General features: G+C 37.1%; 1 protein-coding gene across 1 annotated transcript in view; it reads left to right on the top strand.

Moving 5' to 3' along the window:
* The window catches only part of hhat (hedgehog acyltransferase), a 43136-nt gene extending 24811 nt beyond the window's left edge, over positions 1-18325 (top strand). The window contains exons 9-12 of the mRNA XM_051645770.1: positions 218-253; positions 9834-10035; positions 10580-10724; positions 14174-18325. Of these exons, the coding sequence (XP_051501730.1) occupies positions 218-253; positions 9834-10035; positions 10580-10724; positions 14174-14253 (463 nt within the window). The 3' untranslated portion in view covers positions 14254-18325. The remainder of the gene's footprint in view (positions 1-217; positions 254-9833; positions 10036-10579; positions 10725-14173) is intronic.
* Positions 18326-18798: the final 473 nt, after the last annotated feature.

The raw sequence follows: 18798 nt of genomic DNA, 5'->3' as shown, positions 1-18798 counted from the left end.
GCTGAACTAAACAAACAGCAGAACTGTTCTGAAATCAGGTGCTTTTGAGAAAACGTGTCCCAGCACTGTGACTGTCTCAGAAAATGCCACGTTTGTCCCATGAGATTAATTAAAATGGTTTTCTCAAGTGTTTCGTTTATGCAGATTTTACCTCTCTTTTCGTCTGTGCTGGTTGTTTAACCCCTGAGCTCACTCATTACTGTCTTTTGCTTTTCAGACACTTTGACGTGGGGCTTTACAAATGGCTCATCAGGTAAGATTCATCTATTTTACTCTTATTTTGTGTGGGTGGGTGTCTGAGAGTGAGGGAGTTATTTTGCACTGCTATGGACACAATTTTCCCTTGTTACAGATTGGAAAGTGCATGAATAATTATCATAATCAAAAGCATAATCAGAGAACAATTACATGCCTCTGGTACATAATTCTGGCATAATACAATGAAGAGCATTTAGCATCCATTACCTTTTTTTCTTGCTAGTTTCAGATCTTTTTCAGCTCTCTTTTTTTTTTTTTTTTAGAGTGTTTTGGAAATTTACTAGTACAAACTATGTTCAACTGATGTTCATCTTCAGCTAGCAGCAAGCTGTCTTTTATTATTTTTTTTATGTTTGATGTTTTCAGCTAGTGCATTTTAGCTGAAGATGATCAGTTTTAAAGTGAACATGAAATTAAAATGGACCCTATTTACTTTCTAAATACATGTTTCTGGTCTTTTGTGCACAACTCATCTGTGCATGTTATGTTAGTCTTCATAATCTTTCATCACAATGTAATAACTTTCCTATTCCATTGTGGTCACCGAGGCTGTGCAGGTAATTGGTTAATTTTAACCAATAGCCAAATAGCTATTTAGGTATTTAGGCTCCGTTCTGGTATAGAAAACCCCACTTTTCACAATCCAATCAATTCCCAATGGATAAAAGTTCCACCCTACTTTTTTTTTTTTCTCACTCAGAAATTAATTGCATTACATAAGTTTAAAAAACCAACTCCAAACAGGTTTCCCAAACATTCCCATCAAATTGGATAGTGTCCCAAACTCATGCCATGGGTTTAGCGTCTGAGACCGTAAATCTACGCATTTTATCACTTGGCTTGTTGAGTGCGTTACTGCGGAAACATAGCGCGTGTAGGGCTTCACGCTATTCTCCGGGGCATCCACGCACAACTCGCCATGCACCCCACCGAGAGCGAGAACCACATATGGTGACCACGAGGAGGTTACCCCATGTGACTCTACTCTCCCTAGCAACAGGGCCAATTTGGTTGCTTAGGAGACCTGGACGGAGTCACTTGGCACGCCCTGGATTCAACTCCAGGGGTGGTAGTCAGCCATGCCCCCCCCCCCCCAAAAGGAAGGAACACTTTCTTAATGCATTTATGATATGTGAAAATGTGATCTGCAGATGTGCTGCAGTGGGTGAGACTGACACTACGCACTTAGTAGTCCAGTACAGAAAAAAACTCAGCAAATGGCTCATTTACATTTAAAGATAAATGCAAATCAGTTAATTATATATATTTAGGCTCAAATTTATCCAATTTCTGCAAATGAGCTTTATAATGGGGTGTGTTCCACAAACCCTGTCCATCAATGTTACTGGGAACTGGCAGTGGTTAATGAACAGTTTTTATTTCAGGAAGACACAATGGATAAATTTGGCACTGGTCATGATTGGTCACCCAAGAGTCCAGAAACACTGCTCTGCTCAATCTCTCCTGCTGCAGAGAATATTCTGCAGTTTGCTTGCAAGTTTTTAACAAGTTCTTCTGTGGCCTGTTTTTATGCCAGAGACTTTTTGCATCTTCCGTAACTGGATTTCCAGTCAGACAGTAGGCAGGATATGAATATTAGATTTTTGATACTGGCCCTTCCATGCCCTGTCAATATTTTAGGTTCGCCAGTGAGGTTCGGCAAAAATGCAGTTACTGAATGCTTCCCAATATGCCTGGCATCTCAGAGGCTAAGTTCACACAACAAAATACGATTGTCGGTCCTGTTTTAGACCACACCCACACTAATACATTTGCAATTGAAAATGTGTTGATTTTTGTTGACGTTTGGATTCATGAGTTTTTTTTTAAACATGAAATACTGCATAGTTACACAATCAGCACTGACAAATAGTTTATAGTTTGTGTGTGTTTGTGTACATTGAGATGTAGTTTATGAGATGTGTGTGTTCTCTTACGCCTATGATGTGTGCTTGTGCAGTCTGGCGTGTTAATGCACACACATTTACACTCAGTCATTCTTAATTATTGATATCATACATTAGGACATTGCACACAACTTTATTTTTTGTAAGTTTGAGGGGACATATTCCTGGTAGGAAGTCAAAGAGACCCATAGTTTTCCAAAGCAGCTGGACAGATGGTTGCAATCTCTCTCATTTTGTTTAATAAGATTTTTTTCTTTGCAGATAAATACTCAAAGGAACTGGAATTGGTTGATTAAGCAGTGAAAACCTTAAAAAAAAGAAAAAAAAAAAAAAAAGAAAAAACAAAGCCTCTTCAGGTCCTGGCATAGCCCTGTCTGCTCAGCTGTTGCATTTTCTGACACAGTTTATTCATATTCTAATGTCCTGCTGCTTTATGGAGAGATCATTGTTGAGGTTTTGGAGAGAGAGCCCAGTTGTATTTTCATGCTGGGTTTGGTACTGTCAGTCTCTGGCAGGGCTGCAATCTCCATATACAAAAGATGTTTGATCAAGGTTGTATTAGCATGTATTTAGCACGAAGAGCACCTTATTCGATCCCAACCTGCTGGAAACTTGCCAGTCTGTGTGAATATGTACATGGGAAATTAATGGGTTATGCCTGATGCTGCATGCGCCAGAAACATTGATCCAACTGTTGTAGAGAGAGTCAGAGGGCTGAGTTTTATTTAAAGCTGATGTAACTTTTTCTGCATTAAAATACTGTCTCCTATTCCAGATTAATATGCATAGACAACTATTAGTAAGCCAATTATAAACAATTATAGTAAGTATAGGCTAATTTTCTCGAAAACTTTAAGCTCTGTTTCTTTGGCGCTATGAAAATTGCTCTGTTTATTTTGAGTGACCCGCTTAGACCCCCAACAAAGTTACTCAACCAATGGCGTGAATTGGGGGCGAGACTATCTCTTTGTTTGACCAACAACAGACGGAGCATATTCAATGTATCAAAACAAAATGTATTTTTGCAATTCCGTTTGGTGGTGCTAGTGGCATAGAAATTACATGCTTATAAAGTGAATAAGGGAAATGTGTAATCACAGGGCAAGAGCGAAAGAAGAAAACGTGCTAGAGAACAAATTAATGAGAAATGGAGAATAGAGAGTGGAAGGTTTTTTTTTTATTTTATTTTTTTATCTTGATTTAATGGCAGTTGTGAAATGCCAGTCTGGTTTTAAATGGTTGAGTCTGGTTCCATGACATGAACATGGATCCAAAACCGTTCAGGCACAATAACAAAATTTATAGTGAGTGTGTCTGTGTTGGTGAGCTAACTGAGTTGAACATGCTGAACTCCGGTGTTATGCCAAAATCTGACTGCCCGCCATATTCTGACTCCCCGCTACCTAATTGGCCCTTATCTCTAAAACTCACCCCTAACCTCTTTGGTCCCTACCTGTAAAGCCCATCCCTACACCTACGCCTAAACATATGGATACTAGGGAGTCTAAATTAGGTACTACACCGGCAAAATGAACCTCTTTAAAACAGGTTAAGTCCTCATTCAAATGCATCTTGTTTATACATGAGATTAATCACTATATCCACACCATATACACTGGCAGCCAAAAGTTTGGAATAATGTATAGATTTTGCTCTTATGGAAAGAAATTGGTACTTTTATTCACCAAAGTGGATTTCAACTGATCACAATGTATAGTCAGGACATTAATAATGTGAAAAATTACTATTACAATTTGAAAAAAATGTTCAGAACTTCTTAAACTACTTCAAAGAATTCTCATCAAAAAATCCTCCATGTGCAGCAATGAAAGCTTTGCAGATCCTTGGCATTCTAGCTGTCAGTTTGTCCAGATACTCAGGTGACATTTCACCCCACGCTTCCTGTAGCACTTGCCATAGATGTGGCTGTCTTGTCGGGCACTTCTCACGCACCTTACAGTGTCTCCGTGGCATCACACTCAACAAGCCACGTGATAAGATGCACGGGTTGACGATCTCGGACGCGGAGGCAACTGGGATTCGTCCTCCGCCACCCGGACTGAGGCGAATCGCTACGCGACCACGAGGACTTAAAAGCACATTGGGAATTGGGCATTCCAAATTAGGAGAAAAAGGGGAAAAATAAAAAAAATAAAAAAAATAAATTAAGCTGTCAGCTAGGACATGTGAGGTGTCTATTTCTCAAACTAGAGACTCTGATGTACTTATCCTCTTGTTTAGTTGTCTGGCCTTCCAGATCTCTTACTGTCCTTGTTAGAGCCAGTTGTCCTTTGTCTTTGAAGACTGTAGTGTACATCTTTGTATGAAATCTTCAGTTTTTTGGCAGTTTCAAGTATTGTATAGCCTTCATTCCTCAAAACAACGATTGACTGACGAGTTTCTAGAGAAAGCTGTTTTTGTGTGTGCGTGTGTGTGTGCGTGCGTGCGTGCCTTTTTTTTTTTTTACCATATATTGACCTGAAGACATGCCAGTCTATTGCATACTGTGGCAACTCAAAAACAAACACAAAGACAATGTTAAGCTTCATTTAATGAACCAAATAGCTTTCAACTGTGTTTGATATAATGGCAAGTGATTTTCTAATACCAAATTAGCAATTTAGCATGATTACTCAAGGATAAGGTGTTGGAGTGATGGCTGTTGGAAATGGGGCCTGTCTAGATTTGATCAAAAATTGTGCTGTTTTTTACATCAGTAATGTCCTGACTATACTTTGTGATCAGTTGAATGCCACTTTGGTAAATTAAAGTACAAATTTCCTTCCGAAACAGCAAAATCTGTACATTATTCCAGACTTTTGGCCGCCAGTGTATGTGACATTACAACATACTGTACATCTGCACAGACAATGAAGTGATTGAACAGGTGAACTTGCACTAGTCATATATTTTGTCAATATTTGTCTTTTAAATCTTTTTTTAAAAATAAAATTACTTCCTCAGAGACATGTTCTTTTTAGCTGTTATGTAACGCCCACTAATCACAAATCCAATCAATTCCTAATGGATAAAATCAATCCCTACATTTTTTTCTCAATGAATATCCTATTTCACTCAGAAATACATCAGATTACGTAAGAAAATGGGTTTGTTTCATGTTGACTTTAGGGAAGAGCCACCAAAATCCCCCCAATCAGAAAGCTGACAGTGTCTATAGCTATGCCCCTTCTCAGAATTATTTAAACATTTTTTCTTCATTCCACCTTGACTGTGTCCAGTTGGAAACTTTGAGCTTTAAGTAAGTCTTATGTTAAAGCCCCTCCATTGTGAACAGAAAACCAAACCTTTCTCCATCTCCTCCTGATTGCTTCTACTTCTCATCTCTGTCTTTCTATTAAAATGTGTAGTGATAGCATTGTGGTAAAGAAAGCTGATCTGCATAATTGGAGTGTGAATGTGGGCTGTGTGTATGTGTATGAGCGAGTGTTGTGAAGTGCACTCGGAGAGATCTTAATGTGCTTTTAAATGTGCAGTACTTGTGAAGTTTTGGAGTGTGGAGATGTGGGAGAGGATCTTCGCTTGCTGTGTGACTCAACACTGATCTTATTGCGTCCACATACACACACTGCACACCCCTTCTGTTTCGCTATTGTCTGCTTGAATGCCTCGCTTTAAGCCTGTTGAGTGTCATCTAGGATCTATTGAAATGTGCTCAAAACAATCAAATCACAGATGCGGTTCATATAAGCTTATATAAGGGCGAGACAGAGATAAATAGATGAGATTATTCTATATTAGTAGCCATAGAGGCAGGAGGACAACTTTATTGTTTCTGTGCATATATAATGTATTCGTTCATGATGAAAATGCACCCATAAACACTTTTCTAAACAGCTGAACATCTTCTCAGACGCTTTGAAAAAGGATACTGCACCTGTAAAAAAAAAACAACTCGTGTTGTTCCAAACCTGCATACAGTGGAAAACAGAAGGAGATTGTTATGCAGCAGGTTAGCCTCATTCACCATTCATTTTCATTGCAAACAACATGAGGGTGAGTAAAAGATGACAGAAGTTTCATTTTTTGAGAGACAGAAAGTAAGATGTGCTGACCAATCTCAAACTTTTTTTCTTAAGTATGTTACCGGTAGATGAGTAACAGAAATGTGAAGGGATTTGTACTTCTGGTGGAGTGTGTTTCAGAGGTTTTAGAGCTTTAAATATTTGAGAGGGCTGTATTCTCTATGTTCTTAGTGCAGAAGATCAGAAGAACTGTGGGAATTTAATAGTCAGACAAACTCAAGTTGAAAACAGAGCACAGAACCACACTGGGACACTGTGCTACAGTTACACTACTGTAGCCTGGATCAAGCCTGTAGAGTGGCTACTCAAATATTATTATTTCCCATATAAATTATATCAAGTATTTCATAAGATAATATTCAAGCATTCTGTGGTTGTTCCAAATTTCTCAGAGGCATTTTTGTCTACACGCATGTGTGTTATTTAGGGATGTCCCAATACTGATAATGGTATCGGGATTGGGTCAGATACTGCACTTGTATACTTGTACTCGTGCGTGTAAAAATGCTCCGATACCAAGAACCAGTACCGTTCGACATACGAATGTCATTGCATAAACAATCAGCACACAAATTAAAATATGATTATGTCCTAGTGTGATTATTAAACCACGAAGGCTGCAATTTAACGAGATAAACATATCACATGACAGTGAGCAGAGCGCCAATTTACTTCGTAGCGTACAGCACATACAGACTATATTTAATTAAATAGCAGCCTTTTGCAGTTTAACAATCACACTGGCCCTGCAATCCATATGGGATAAATAAGCCTCCAAAGGGCACTTAGAGGGGAGAACAATCTTAATAGTAATGCTGTAATATCGAGTCAAACAGCGTTTTTGATAAAAGGATTTAAAATGAGAGTTCCAAATGAACGTTATTTTCAGCCCTCCTAAGCTCTTTCAGTGGATGGTAAAGTCTTCAAATTGAATATGGCATAGGGATGATCACTTCTGAATGGAGTGCACCCCAAGTCATGTAGCAACCTGCTTTTCAGAAGGTAAGAAGCTACTGTCAAAAACACACAAAAAACGGAAAGAGCCTCACTCCTAAATAAAAGCTTCCGCCAAAAGTATGACAGAATTATACTATTACTACTACTACTCATAATGCTACTACAACATCCATTGCAATATTAAATTTAAGCAATATCTCACATCTGTTATGCTCTGTTGTGCAGCACTTTATCTAACCAAAAATAACTCCAGTGTTATAAAGTATTTTAGATTGTACTGTGGGGTTCTGTATAAAAGCACTTCATTTAATAAAAATAATACAATATTATGTTGAAAATTATTTGTTCTATATTAATTTGGTTACATTTTCAACAAATTAATGTACTTAGACAACATTTTGATTATAGAATTGAAATAAACTGTTGAATATGGAATTTAGAAAAAATAAACAAAAAACAGGTATTGTGAGAACCGAAAAGGAAGTATCGGTACTCATATTAATTTTCCAAATAATGGTATTGGGACATCCCTAGTGTTATTTATGGTGGGGCAGTTGGGACATGTCTTTTCTTAGCAGGGGAATATGTTTTCAATGTTTTGCTGAGTGGTCTTTCCATTTCCATTTAAGTCACAGAAAGCAACAGTGGAAATAAACAAATACTCTAAAACTTTATTTTTGAAATTCTGTTTGGTGCTAGTGGTGCAAAAATCACACACTTCACTTTTAAAGCTGTATGTAATTTTTTCGATGTTCAAATTCTTTCTTGTATCTCAGCTTAATATGCAGAGTCATCTGTAAGTAAGCCATTTGTATGTTGATTTCACCTAAAAGTCTACTGTAACTCTGTGCCACTGTAGCACTATAAAACATTGCGCTGTTTGTTTGAGTGGCCCGGCCAGCCCAGCCCAGCAACAGTGGCTCAACCAATGGCGTGAGCTTAGAGCAGGACTTTCTGTTTGTACAACCAATAGAAGACAGTTTTCTAGAATCAGTCTAAAACAGTCAGTATTTTTGCAATTCTGTTTGATGGCGCTAGTGATGCAGACATGGCATACTTCAGCTTTAAGTTGGTTTGGTGACAAACATGAAACAAAACTGCTCTTGGATTGTGTTGTGTATAATGAGCCCTATCAATAAAAAATGAGTGAGATCAAGTAGTGTATCTTGCCTGAATACATTGTACTCTCTCCTTTAAAAAGGTGAGAAAGAAATACTAGAGACAGTGCAGTGCAAAAATAGAAAAGCCCAGATTGGATTTAAAGCATAAATAGATCTTGATGATCCTTTTTTTTTTTTATCTCTATACACTCTGGCACACATAGTAACATGCTGTCAGCTGGAGCCATGGTCAGGGGGCTAATCTTATCCTCTTCACCATCTCTCACACACACGCAGACGAGTCAAGCCCTCCACTATCCCAACAGCCTCATTAGAACAGATTGGTGCTCTCTCAGCCCTGAAATGGAAACTACTACACTAGAGAGAGAGAGAGATATCAGGGTTTAGTTCAGAGATATACAGTATCTCTCTCTACTGTCTATTATCTCTGTGACGGTAAGGGTGGCAATTTTACAGACAGTATTTCATCCTAAGACACTTTTTCTCTCTCACACACATTGATCTAACAGACATTCAGCAAGTGATATGTCCCATAGTGTGAGAACAAACAGGGAATGCCGTGTGCATTGTTACACCCGGTTCACTAAAGTAATAATGCAAATCCCGACAGCATCGCTCCACCACTGTGATATATGAAGACCCCTGAATCATCTCTTTAAAATGCCGAAAGTGCACTCCACTCACTGCACCATTCATCTGAATATATGCCCTCTTACAGCACTCTTCTCCATCATTTGATAATCTTGCGCTGTCATGATCCATAGAAAATGAACTCAAACATGTCTTGTTAAAAAAATTCTGTTTTAATAGCATGACGTTAATTGTGCCATGGAAATAGTATTCACTTTTGAAAGTTAGCACAATCTATAATAAGCTGAGTTGACATAAAAATTTTTGTGCTGAAAAGGATGACAATGAGCCCATGCACATGCACACCAATATGCTGATTACTTCCAAAAATCAGCTTATTTAAAAAATCAGACAAAGCAAGAAATCCACATAAACATGTTATTCTATGCTTTTGATGTCAAACCTTGAAGACGCATGCCCACAAAATGTGCGCACATTGGATAAGCAGTAAGAACGGCGGTTAAGGTGTTTACATGCAATGCGGAATCGGCGTAACGGGCAAAAATCTACCCGTGTCGATCAATTTATTCTTACCCTGTTTACGACCTTACACTGATAAAGGAACAGCGTTTAATGCATTTACATGAACACTCACGCGATGTTGGCTTATTAAGCATAGTCAGTGTCAGAACGTTTATGTGAACGCGCTTAGTGACTTAATTGAAATACTCATGGCACAACGCTATTTTAGCGCATTTAGCACCAAGTTCAACTGGATTACAGGTTTTCGTGCTGAAACACCACAGGAATATTGATGCAACTTTTTTGTGAATTCGTCCCAGAGAGCAGGGGATGATTTTATGTCACGGCTCAAGCTGACAGAAAATCCGTAAAAGCTGTTAAATCTTTTTTTGCATTGTTATTTTTTTGTAACACACAAAGTGTCTGTGATCAGTTTTGTGTGTGTGTGTCTTTAGGTACATATATGTGCCATTGGGTGGCTCACGTCATGGTGTGTTCCGGAAGCTCGTCTCCATCGCACTGGCGTTTGTGTTTGTGTGTTTTTGGCATGGTTGCCATGACTACCTGCAGTGCTGGGCCCTGCTGAACTGGGTCGGGGTGTCGGTGGAGAACGCTCTCGCACTCCTCTTCTCCTCTCCTCCTCTCCATCACGCTATTGTGAGACACACACACACACACACACACACACACACACACGTGTTAAATATCAGCTTCAAATTAAAGTGCAATGCTAATGAAATGATGAGTTGTTATAAGACTACTAAATAAATACCATACATTATTACACAGCTGTCTGGAATATCTGATTCTGATTGGCCAATTACAACATTCTGTGGTCAGTTATTTTTATATAATGACCTCTAATCTGTATAATTGAGTTGTCCGGGCAACCAATTCACTACATAGCTGTGCAAGTTTCACGTCTCACTCTACAGTCTCTTTCTTCTCACATAATAAAATATTGTCAACTCAAACCAATATTTCATATCCGTAGCTGTGTAGTAAGAGTATTAATCACCCTGTCTGTGTTTATAATACAGTAATAATTGACTGATTGTACATTATCCCTGACTTGTATAAATGTTGAGAAAAGTGTAAGCCATTGTTCCTCAGGGTTTTAAAAGAACAGAAATAAACATACAGATACACTGACACTTACACATTTCTCTTTATGACTGATATTGCTCTCATCTCTTCACAGGTGTGTTGTATGTCACCTCGAATGCAGAGGCGTGGCCTAGCTCTAATCTGTGCCCTCTCGACTGCTATGCTGATTCTGTCCAATCTGGTGTTTCTGGGTGGAATCCATGTGGGTAGAGTCTTCTGGAAGAGGGTGTTTGTCCAAGGTTGGTCATTTAAATACACTCTCAAATACTTGAACACACATGTTTTCATGTGTTTAAATGAACTTAGCTATAAATTGGGTACAAAAATGAGCTAAATCTGAAATTTTGGGATATTTGGGGACATTCTCACTTTGAAAAATGGTTCATAATTGTTTTTTTTAAATGCAAAAATTTTTCTTTTAGCAGTTAGGGTTAGGTTAGAGTTAGTCTGTAATCCTTAATTATATTGTTACTTAATAAATCCTTAATTATCTAAAAAATAATTTGCTTTATATAAAAACAATCTAGTCTGCCGTATGTCCTCGTCATATAGCCAAGTAAATGTGTGTCTGTGCTTGTGTGTGAGTGTGTAGAGAGTGTCTCAGACACAACATTTTCATCTCCATTGGGATTTTATTCCTCTCAAGCTGTAACTGCTGATAATTCAACCACAGCTGCTGATAATGTGTTTTTTAAATCTCTGGGAATGTGAAACTTTTTGTGGATCAAGCATTGCAGCATTTCAGAATAAAAGCTGTAATGATTTGCTGTGATTTCTGATGTGGGGTTGCTTCTCATTTCACTCCAGATCAAACACAAAAGAGTGGAAATGAATTCAGTCTGAAGTGCTCTGAACACACAATGGGTTTGAGAAGAGATGAATCACTGTTTTTTGGTGCTGAAGGGATGCACTGTAGCTCATAAATTTATACGGTGGGATTCAATGTGTAGTCCACATTGTAAATCTGGGATTCACAATTTAAATCTAGAAATATGTTTTAGGATAATGAATAAATGAAAGCAGAGATATGTTGTAACATAAAATAAGACATTTTTAAGATTCTGCACTATTTCTAGGTAACTAATCAAATTTTTTCAATTAAATTTTTCACTCAAATTGTTATGCTGATAATATAATTGGTAATGGAAAACAAAACAGAAGCATTTTGACTAGTGGTCTCAGACTTTTAGACACTACTTTAGTTTTTTTTTTTTTTTTTTTTTTTTTTTTTTTGTAAGATGGTTGTGGGTGATTTGCAATGGATTGTTATGCGTTTTGATATGGATAGCAAGTTTTTCTTATTTGACTTGAAAAGCCCTCAACAATTAAATCAGGATCTGATTATGTGCATTTAATGGCAATTGAAGCACCAGTGGGCATCTGGATATTTATCCTAAAGAGTTGAAAAAGATGTGAAGAAGGGCTTCAGTGATACAAAGGCAGGTGAATATCTCTCTGGAAGCTTCCAGAAGCTGCTTTTCACATTTGCCACCAGGGCTGCATCAGCACCACAGAGTCTTAACAGCAGTCACCATGGTATCATTTATCCTTGACATCTCTGAGAGGTAGCCATGCTGATCCCACCCACCCCTCACCGAATCTTCCAATCAGATGCTGACAGAGAGGTTTTGTGCCACTCGGTTAGAGGCAAGAGGAGCTGTTGGATACTGTAATACAGAGAAAGAGACCTGCTGGGCACAGGGACTCACAGAAGAGCAGAACCATAAAGTTATGTGTACATGTTATTCATTCATTTTACTGCTTCTGTATTATAGGAACCATACAGTGTTCTACACTAGTGGTTCTCAGATAGTTCCATGACCCCGATATTACTTTGGACATCAGTTTTGTTTAAAAATTGTTTAGCATAAAAAACATAAACAAAAATGTCCATAAAATCAAATGTTTTTATGAACCATTTACACCAAACCGCTGTGTAAAATTATGAACATGACATATTCTGAAAAGGAATACTCTGTAATACTTTACTATAAGGTTCCGTTTGTAAACATTAGTTAACAAAATTATTTAACATGAACTAACAATGAACAATACTTAAGCATTTATTAATCTTAGTTAATGTTAATTAAAACATATACTAATAAATTTTTTAAATCAAAAGTTGTATTAGTTAATGCACTATGAACTAACATTGAACAATTGTATTTTTAAAAACTAACATGAACTAAGATTAGTAAATGCTGTAGAAAATATATTGTTAATTGTTTGTTCGTGATACCTAATGTATTAACTAATGTTAACGAATGGAACCGAATATTAAAATTATTTCATTAATAAACATTTTAGTCATATTACCAAGTGACAGATGTACAGTAATTCTACTTTGTGCCAAAATGCCATATAGTGTTTGTTGAATGCACAACAGCAGACAAATATCAACAAAAAAGATGTGCATTTTATCCACTCTTTTAAAAGTTAATAACCCTATGTATTTTGCAACTTTAACTTTACATTATTAAATGGTTGGTTGCATTTTATGATTTGCATTTTCCATTGCAGCAGAACAGACCTGCATTTTTTTGGGGTCATGACCCACCAGATGTTGAATTTTTAACCCTTTAAAATTCACTTATAAAGTTAGTCAAAGTTTCATGCAGTAAAGACAGTTGTAATAAGTAGTTAGTTTTGCATAACAATTTCCACTCTCTCTTAGAAAGGTCTTTTTATTTCCTACCGTACCTTTAGGATTTCTTAAACGAATTCTCAGGTGAACCTTCAGGTACCAAAAAAAGTTCACACTGTCATTGATCAGGGTGGTCCATTAAGATTTATTGATTTAATAATAGTGGGTTTTACAGAGATTAAAATGTATTATGCTGATTTTCAGCATTTATTTTACACATTTTTCAGATATGTCTTCATATAGTATAACAGTAACCTGTGAATTATAACCTGTTTATTTTAGTGTGTGTGTTGACGTGTCTCTGTACTCTCTCTCTCTCTTTCTCATTTCCCTTCTGCTCTGTCCTTCTTGTCACTCTGATGCAACAAGACAGGTCTTTTTAATGAAGCCACCAGAGGCACACACACACACACACACACACACACCTTTCCAGTGTGTTTCAGCAGCTTGGGGGAGTTTTAAATTTGGCTTTATTGTACATGGGGAGGGGATCAGATGTATAATATATAATGAGAGAGTTTAAATTATGGGAAGAGTGATGCCTTTAATGGATCCCCTTGGTGTTTTTAATTGCCCGTCGGATGGGCCTCCTCTGACCCCGGGCCATATGTCAGTTGTCCACCCTGCCCTCCCTGTAGGTACGCCACTGGGGAGAATGATTCCTGGATACTGCAGTAACCTGTAGTATCTTAAGTACTTTACATAAGTGATTCTGTATAGGGAATTTTAGTGTTCGACTGAGTGTAACTGCTGTTCATTGTCATGTGTTTTGTACAGTGTGTACATGTTGAGATATTTTTTCTTTAGGTACAGTTTAGGTTCCCTCGGGGCATGGCAGCTTTGACAAATCCCAAGTTTAGTTTTGATACACCAATGCATTGCTGAGATACGTTCTCAGTTCCTGTTTGCCGTCTGCTTAGAACCATGTTTGTGAACTTTTTTTCAAAGGACAATTCTAAGTAGGCCTACTGTATGTTTACTGTGAACATATTTACCCGTGTACAGTTCAAACTCTCTTTTCTCCTCTCTCTGTTTCTTCAACAGGCTGGTCTTCTGTGGCCATTCCAATGATTGCTTTTCTCTACTGCTTCGCTCAAGTTGGTATTGAGTGGGACATGAGATGACATCACTTCTAAAATGTTGAATAATGGGATTGTGAAGCTTCTCACAGAAACATAATGGTAGTTAAAGTTTTCCCACAGTTTTTGCCGGTCATAATGTGGAGAAACTGCAAGATCCTCCAAGCAAGAAATTACTTGAAACTACATTTTGCAACTCAAAAAGCAGCAGGTGCATTCCAATGAACTACTGAAATATCATGTGTTTGTACTTGGATTCTCAAATTTGAAGAAACTATTCAGATCTGTGAAGATTCTTGTATTCAGACTACTGTAAAAGCAAATTTGGAAGAAAAAGCACCTTTTCCATCTCCAGCTTTTCTGTAGCCTTTTAGCTGCCTAAGGGACCGTTTAGACCGAATGCTGTTCTTGTGCTGCAAAAAGAGTGACGTTATGTGCGTTGCTCTACAACACAACACATAACAGGATGCAAGTATCACGAGACATGCTTTTAAAGTTCACTTTTTTTTTTTTTTTTTTACTGATACACCATCTAGAAAATGTGGTGCTGCTGCATGGGATGCTGGAAAAGCAGTTGGACATGATGCAATGGTCAAAGATGTCCACCTAGTGCATGGTTATTTAGAAAAACAATGGAAAAGCTAGATGCAGCACAACACATATAAAAGAATGCAGGTGTCTTGAGACTTGTTTTTAAAGTCGATGTTCTTTTTTACCTGACACGATGACTAAAAAAGCACAGGCCCAGTGCGAGACGCTGAAAAACAGCTCAAACGGCACAATGGTCAAAGATTTCCATTTAGCACACGTTTACATAGGAAAAACAAAAAGACAGCAGACACAAAAATGCATTCGTTGTGAACGGTCCTTAATGTGTGTGCACATGAACTACAAACTACAGGTGCATTCTTAATTACTGGTTCAGAAATATTGTGTTTGGTTGGAGTGCTGCAGGTGTGTATTTGGAATTGGTGTGTGTTTGATGGTTAATCTTGTCTCTGCTTTATGAGTTTGGCTGAACACTGATGATCAGCCGCCAGGAGAAAGCCAGCAACAACCTGACCATCTCTCTTTCTCCCTCTTAGCCTTTCTCCATCTGTGTGTATTTTCATTCTCTCATTCATTTTGTCTCTCTGATCTTTCTTGTCCTGATCTCTCTGTCTTGTCTCATTTTTGTATCCATCACTCTTTCTCTCTCGTTCTCATTCTGTATCTCTGTCTAATTGGATCATTTTACTAACAGCTCAAGCTGTTTAATTAGATTAGTGATCTGGTAGCAGGTAACTTCTAAGATGTGTGTGTGTGTGTGTTTCAGAGTTAGAAAGGGGGATTACACTTTAAAGTGCATTATCATTACAGCATACTTTATCAGCATCAGATTAATGATTTATAATCCATTCACAAAAGGCATCTCACTCTTTCTCTATATATATCTCTCATTCTCTCTCTCTGCTTTATGTTATATGATGTTATTTTAGTAGACAGTATGGTAGAGTGGAGGTCATGTGTGACTTGCCCTTTCCATGAGTCTTACTGAAATTGCTTACTGACACCGCACGTTACAAAGGTGCTTGATGTGTGTGTGTGTGTGTGTGTCTCAACACAGGTGGCTGTGCTATTAATAAATGTTGATTAATTGTTATGTAACATTACAAACTCTTGAAAGTGAAATGAATTGCATAGTGAAAAACAACACAAACTCATATCTTGGCATTGGCATTTGCCATCAAAATTGTCTTGCGTTCATAATATGGGTGAGTACAGGTGAAGTGGGGCCATTTTGATATTTCACTGGTGTTGTTTTAAAATATGCCAAATTGTTTAACCCCTCAAAAAATAATGTTTTATAAATGAAAAGCTAAATATCTCTATACAAAGGAAAATGGAAGAAATATTCAATAAGTAAATAACTCAAGTGTCCCACTGTACCAGTTGTCCCACCCTCACATTTATGTGCTCAAAGAAAAATCAACTGACACAATAATATAGAGAGTAGGAGCAAAACTATGTATATAAAATATTTTATTATTATAAATAATATTTTACAGCAACTTTACAAATCTTGTCTTTGTGTTTTACAGTAGTTGAAATATCCATGTAAAGAAGTGATTTGAGTGAGAATGTCTCAGTCTGTGGATAATGCCTAAAAAACATGCTGTCCTCAGAAAACATTTGAAAGAACATTTTAATTAGGGTTATTCAAGAACGACCCTTAGAAGGACTTCTGAGAGCATACAGACATGCGAGTAGCAGCCTATTTTTTCTTACAAACCCTGCTGTGTGATATAACAGCAGGACTCAGTTTTGAATTCAGTATCGTTAAGGATTCCAAAAATAATTGTTCTCCAAAACACAGTCAAAATACGTCAACTTTCTATCCAAAACTTACATAAACAAACTTACAGGTTGTGTGTGTGTGAATCTCATGAAATGGGTCCTATTTAACCCCAAAATATAGAGGAAAAAAAATGATAGTTTGGATAAATTAAAATGAAGCATATTTTGGGCAATTAAGCTTTTTTTCATTGTGACAATAAAACAAATCTCATTCTCATTACTTAATGTGAAAAAATATATAAACCATTAGGTACTTGTACATCATGGTATTATATGTATTAGGGCTCAACATCGATACAGATTCAAGCCCTCGATTCAATTCTGATTTGATTAGATTCCAATTAATTTGGGTATACTTCACTTATAATGTTCATTTCGCTTACTTACGAAAGCAGTTTGACGATCTCAATACCAGCTTGATTAATATTCTTTAGATTCTTTTGCATTACAGCAATTAGAATTTAGGGGGAAATTATCATGATGCAAAAAATCTTAATCGTCCTAAAAATCTGCTTCATTTACTTTTAAATATATAGCCATTTCTTCATGAGATTCACCAATTTAGACTCCTATCAAAGCAAACTGACTGTAGAAAAGTTCCTGTATCATGGACTGGTCTCTGGTCTCTAATCATATTGTGAAGCCTGGCCATGTAGAGGAGAGTTTTGTCTGTGTTGAGACACCATACTTCGCTTCTCAAATTTGAAGAAACTATTCTGGCATCTGCGAGGATTCATTTTCCCCTACTAAATGCAAATTTGGACTCACTCACCAAGAGTCAAACAGGTCTGCTACAAAGAGTGAATCCATTAGCTCTATTGGGTAAGAGGCAAGAGATTAACTACTTGTGCTGAAGAGGAGTACTTTATTTTAATGGTAATTTATTCCGCTTTCCTTTTTATTTACCATGCATGTCTTAACCTTATTTTAAGTGCAAATCAAGCCATGCTGTTGTTGTATTTGATCAAATCAGGTCGGTAACGATCGGATGGTAACAAATCGTTGCTTAAAAAATGCTCACAAGTAAAACATGCTAGTATGTATGGGCTGTGAGTTCCTCTCTGCTTAAACTATTTAAATAATGTGCAATCCTTATTCTCGTTCTTCCTTGCCATGAAAAAGTTGCATTCTTTTTATTTGAGTCTAAATATGAATCTTATTGCTGTGTGCTGCAGAGGCATGCACTGACATAAGGGCTGCAAGTGGCTATATGTTTCGTATTATGTTGATTCAATCTTGTGGTTTCGTTTACATGTTATATTTGAATTGGACAAGCATGGCAGGAGTAATCTGTGGGAAACACAGCAGCAATATTTATTGCTTCAGTTCAGAATCAGCTCAAGCTGATGCTTTACATTCCAGTTTACGTCAATTCAGTATTGTCATTAATATTATTGTAACATTCAATTGTCATATTCAACATCATATCTGGGTTGCTCTCTAAAACACTAAGACATGAATTTATGCTGCTGGGTACTAACACTGAATATTTTTCAATTTTTGGAGTGTTTGAGTAAGCAAAGAACCCATAATATTAAAGCTAATTAAGATGTCATTGTAGTTGAAACATGCTCTGATGCGTAAAACAACGTTAATGGGAATTTTACCATTAATAATGTTTCTCTGGTGTTCTGCTGACGAAAGCAGCTAATCATTTCTCAAGGACTCTAAAGTTTTTTTTTTTCCTGATATGTCAAATCATGAGATTGTAACAAAATGTACCTTTTTATGAAAGCAGTAAACCTTTATTTGAGAAAGTGAAGTTTGAAGCATCATTAAATGCTAAAGTGTTGGAAGTATTATTTCTTTCACTTACTAAAGGGGGTTACATTTTTTTATATGACCTTGGTTGCTATTTCCTTTGTTTTACATCGTTCTTCTGTTCTTTCATAATTGATTTTTTTTCTTCCGCAGACTCCCTCTGAGTTAGCGCTATGTTCTCAGGTTGTAGGTGCACAGGTGATACTGACCTAAGCACATCTCCTGTGAACCTGATAATTACATGATATCCAACCCTACAACACATCTACCACACAAGCTAACATGCCTCATAACCACTCTTCTAACGCACACACCACACAGTATGCTGATGTTAATTGCCACAATTCTCAAAACAACAACAGGTCTGTGTCATGTCTGTTTTTGTAGGATCCTGCTCTCCTTATTATAGAAATTGTCATCATTAAGTTTATTGGAGACACTTAGAATTAGATTCTGTTTTATTTCATTATGAACATAAATTCATAAAAATCT

Source organism: Myxocyprinus asiaticus, chromosome 20, assembly GCF_019703515.2.
Source record: "Myxocyprinus asiaticus isolate MX2 ecotype Aquarium Trade chromosome 20, UBuf_Myxa_2, whole genome shotgun sequence".
NCBI classification, from domain to species: domain Eukaryota; kingdom Metazoa; phylum Chordata; class Actinopteri; order Cypriniformes; family Catostomidae; genus Myxocyprinus; species Myxocyprinus asiaticus.
Note: the sequence above shows the minus strand (reverse complement) of the source record. Positions and strands in the feature narration are given on the sequence as shown.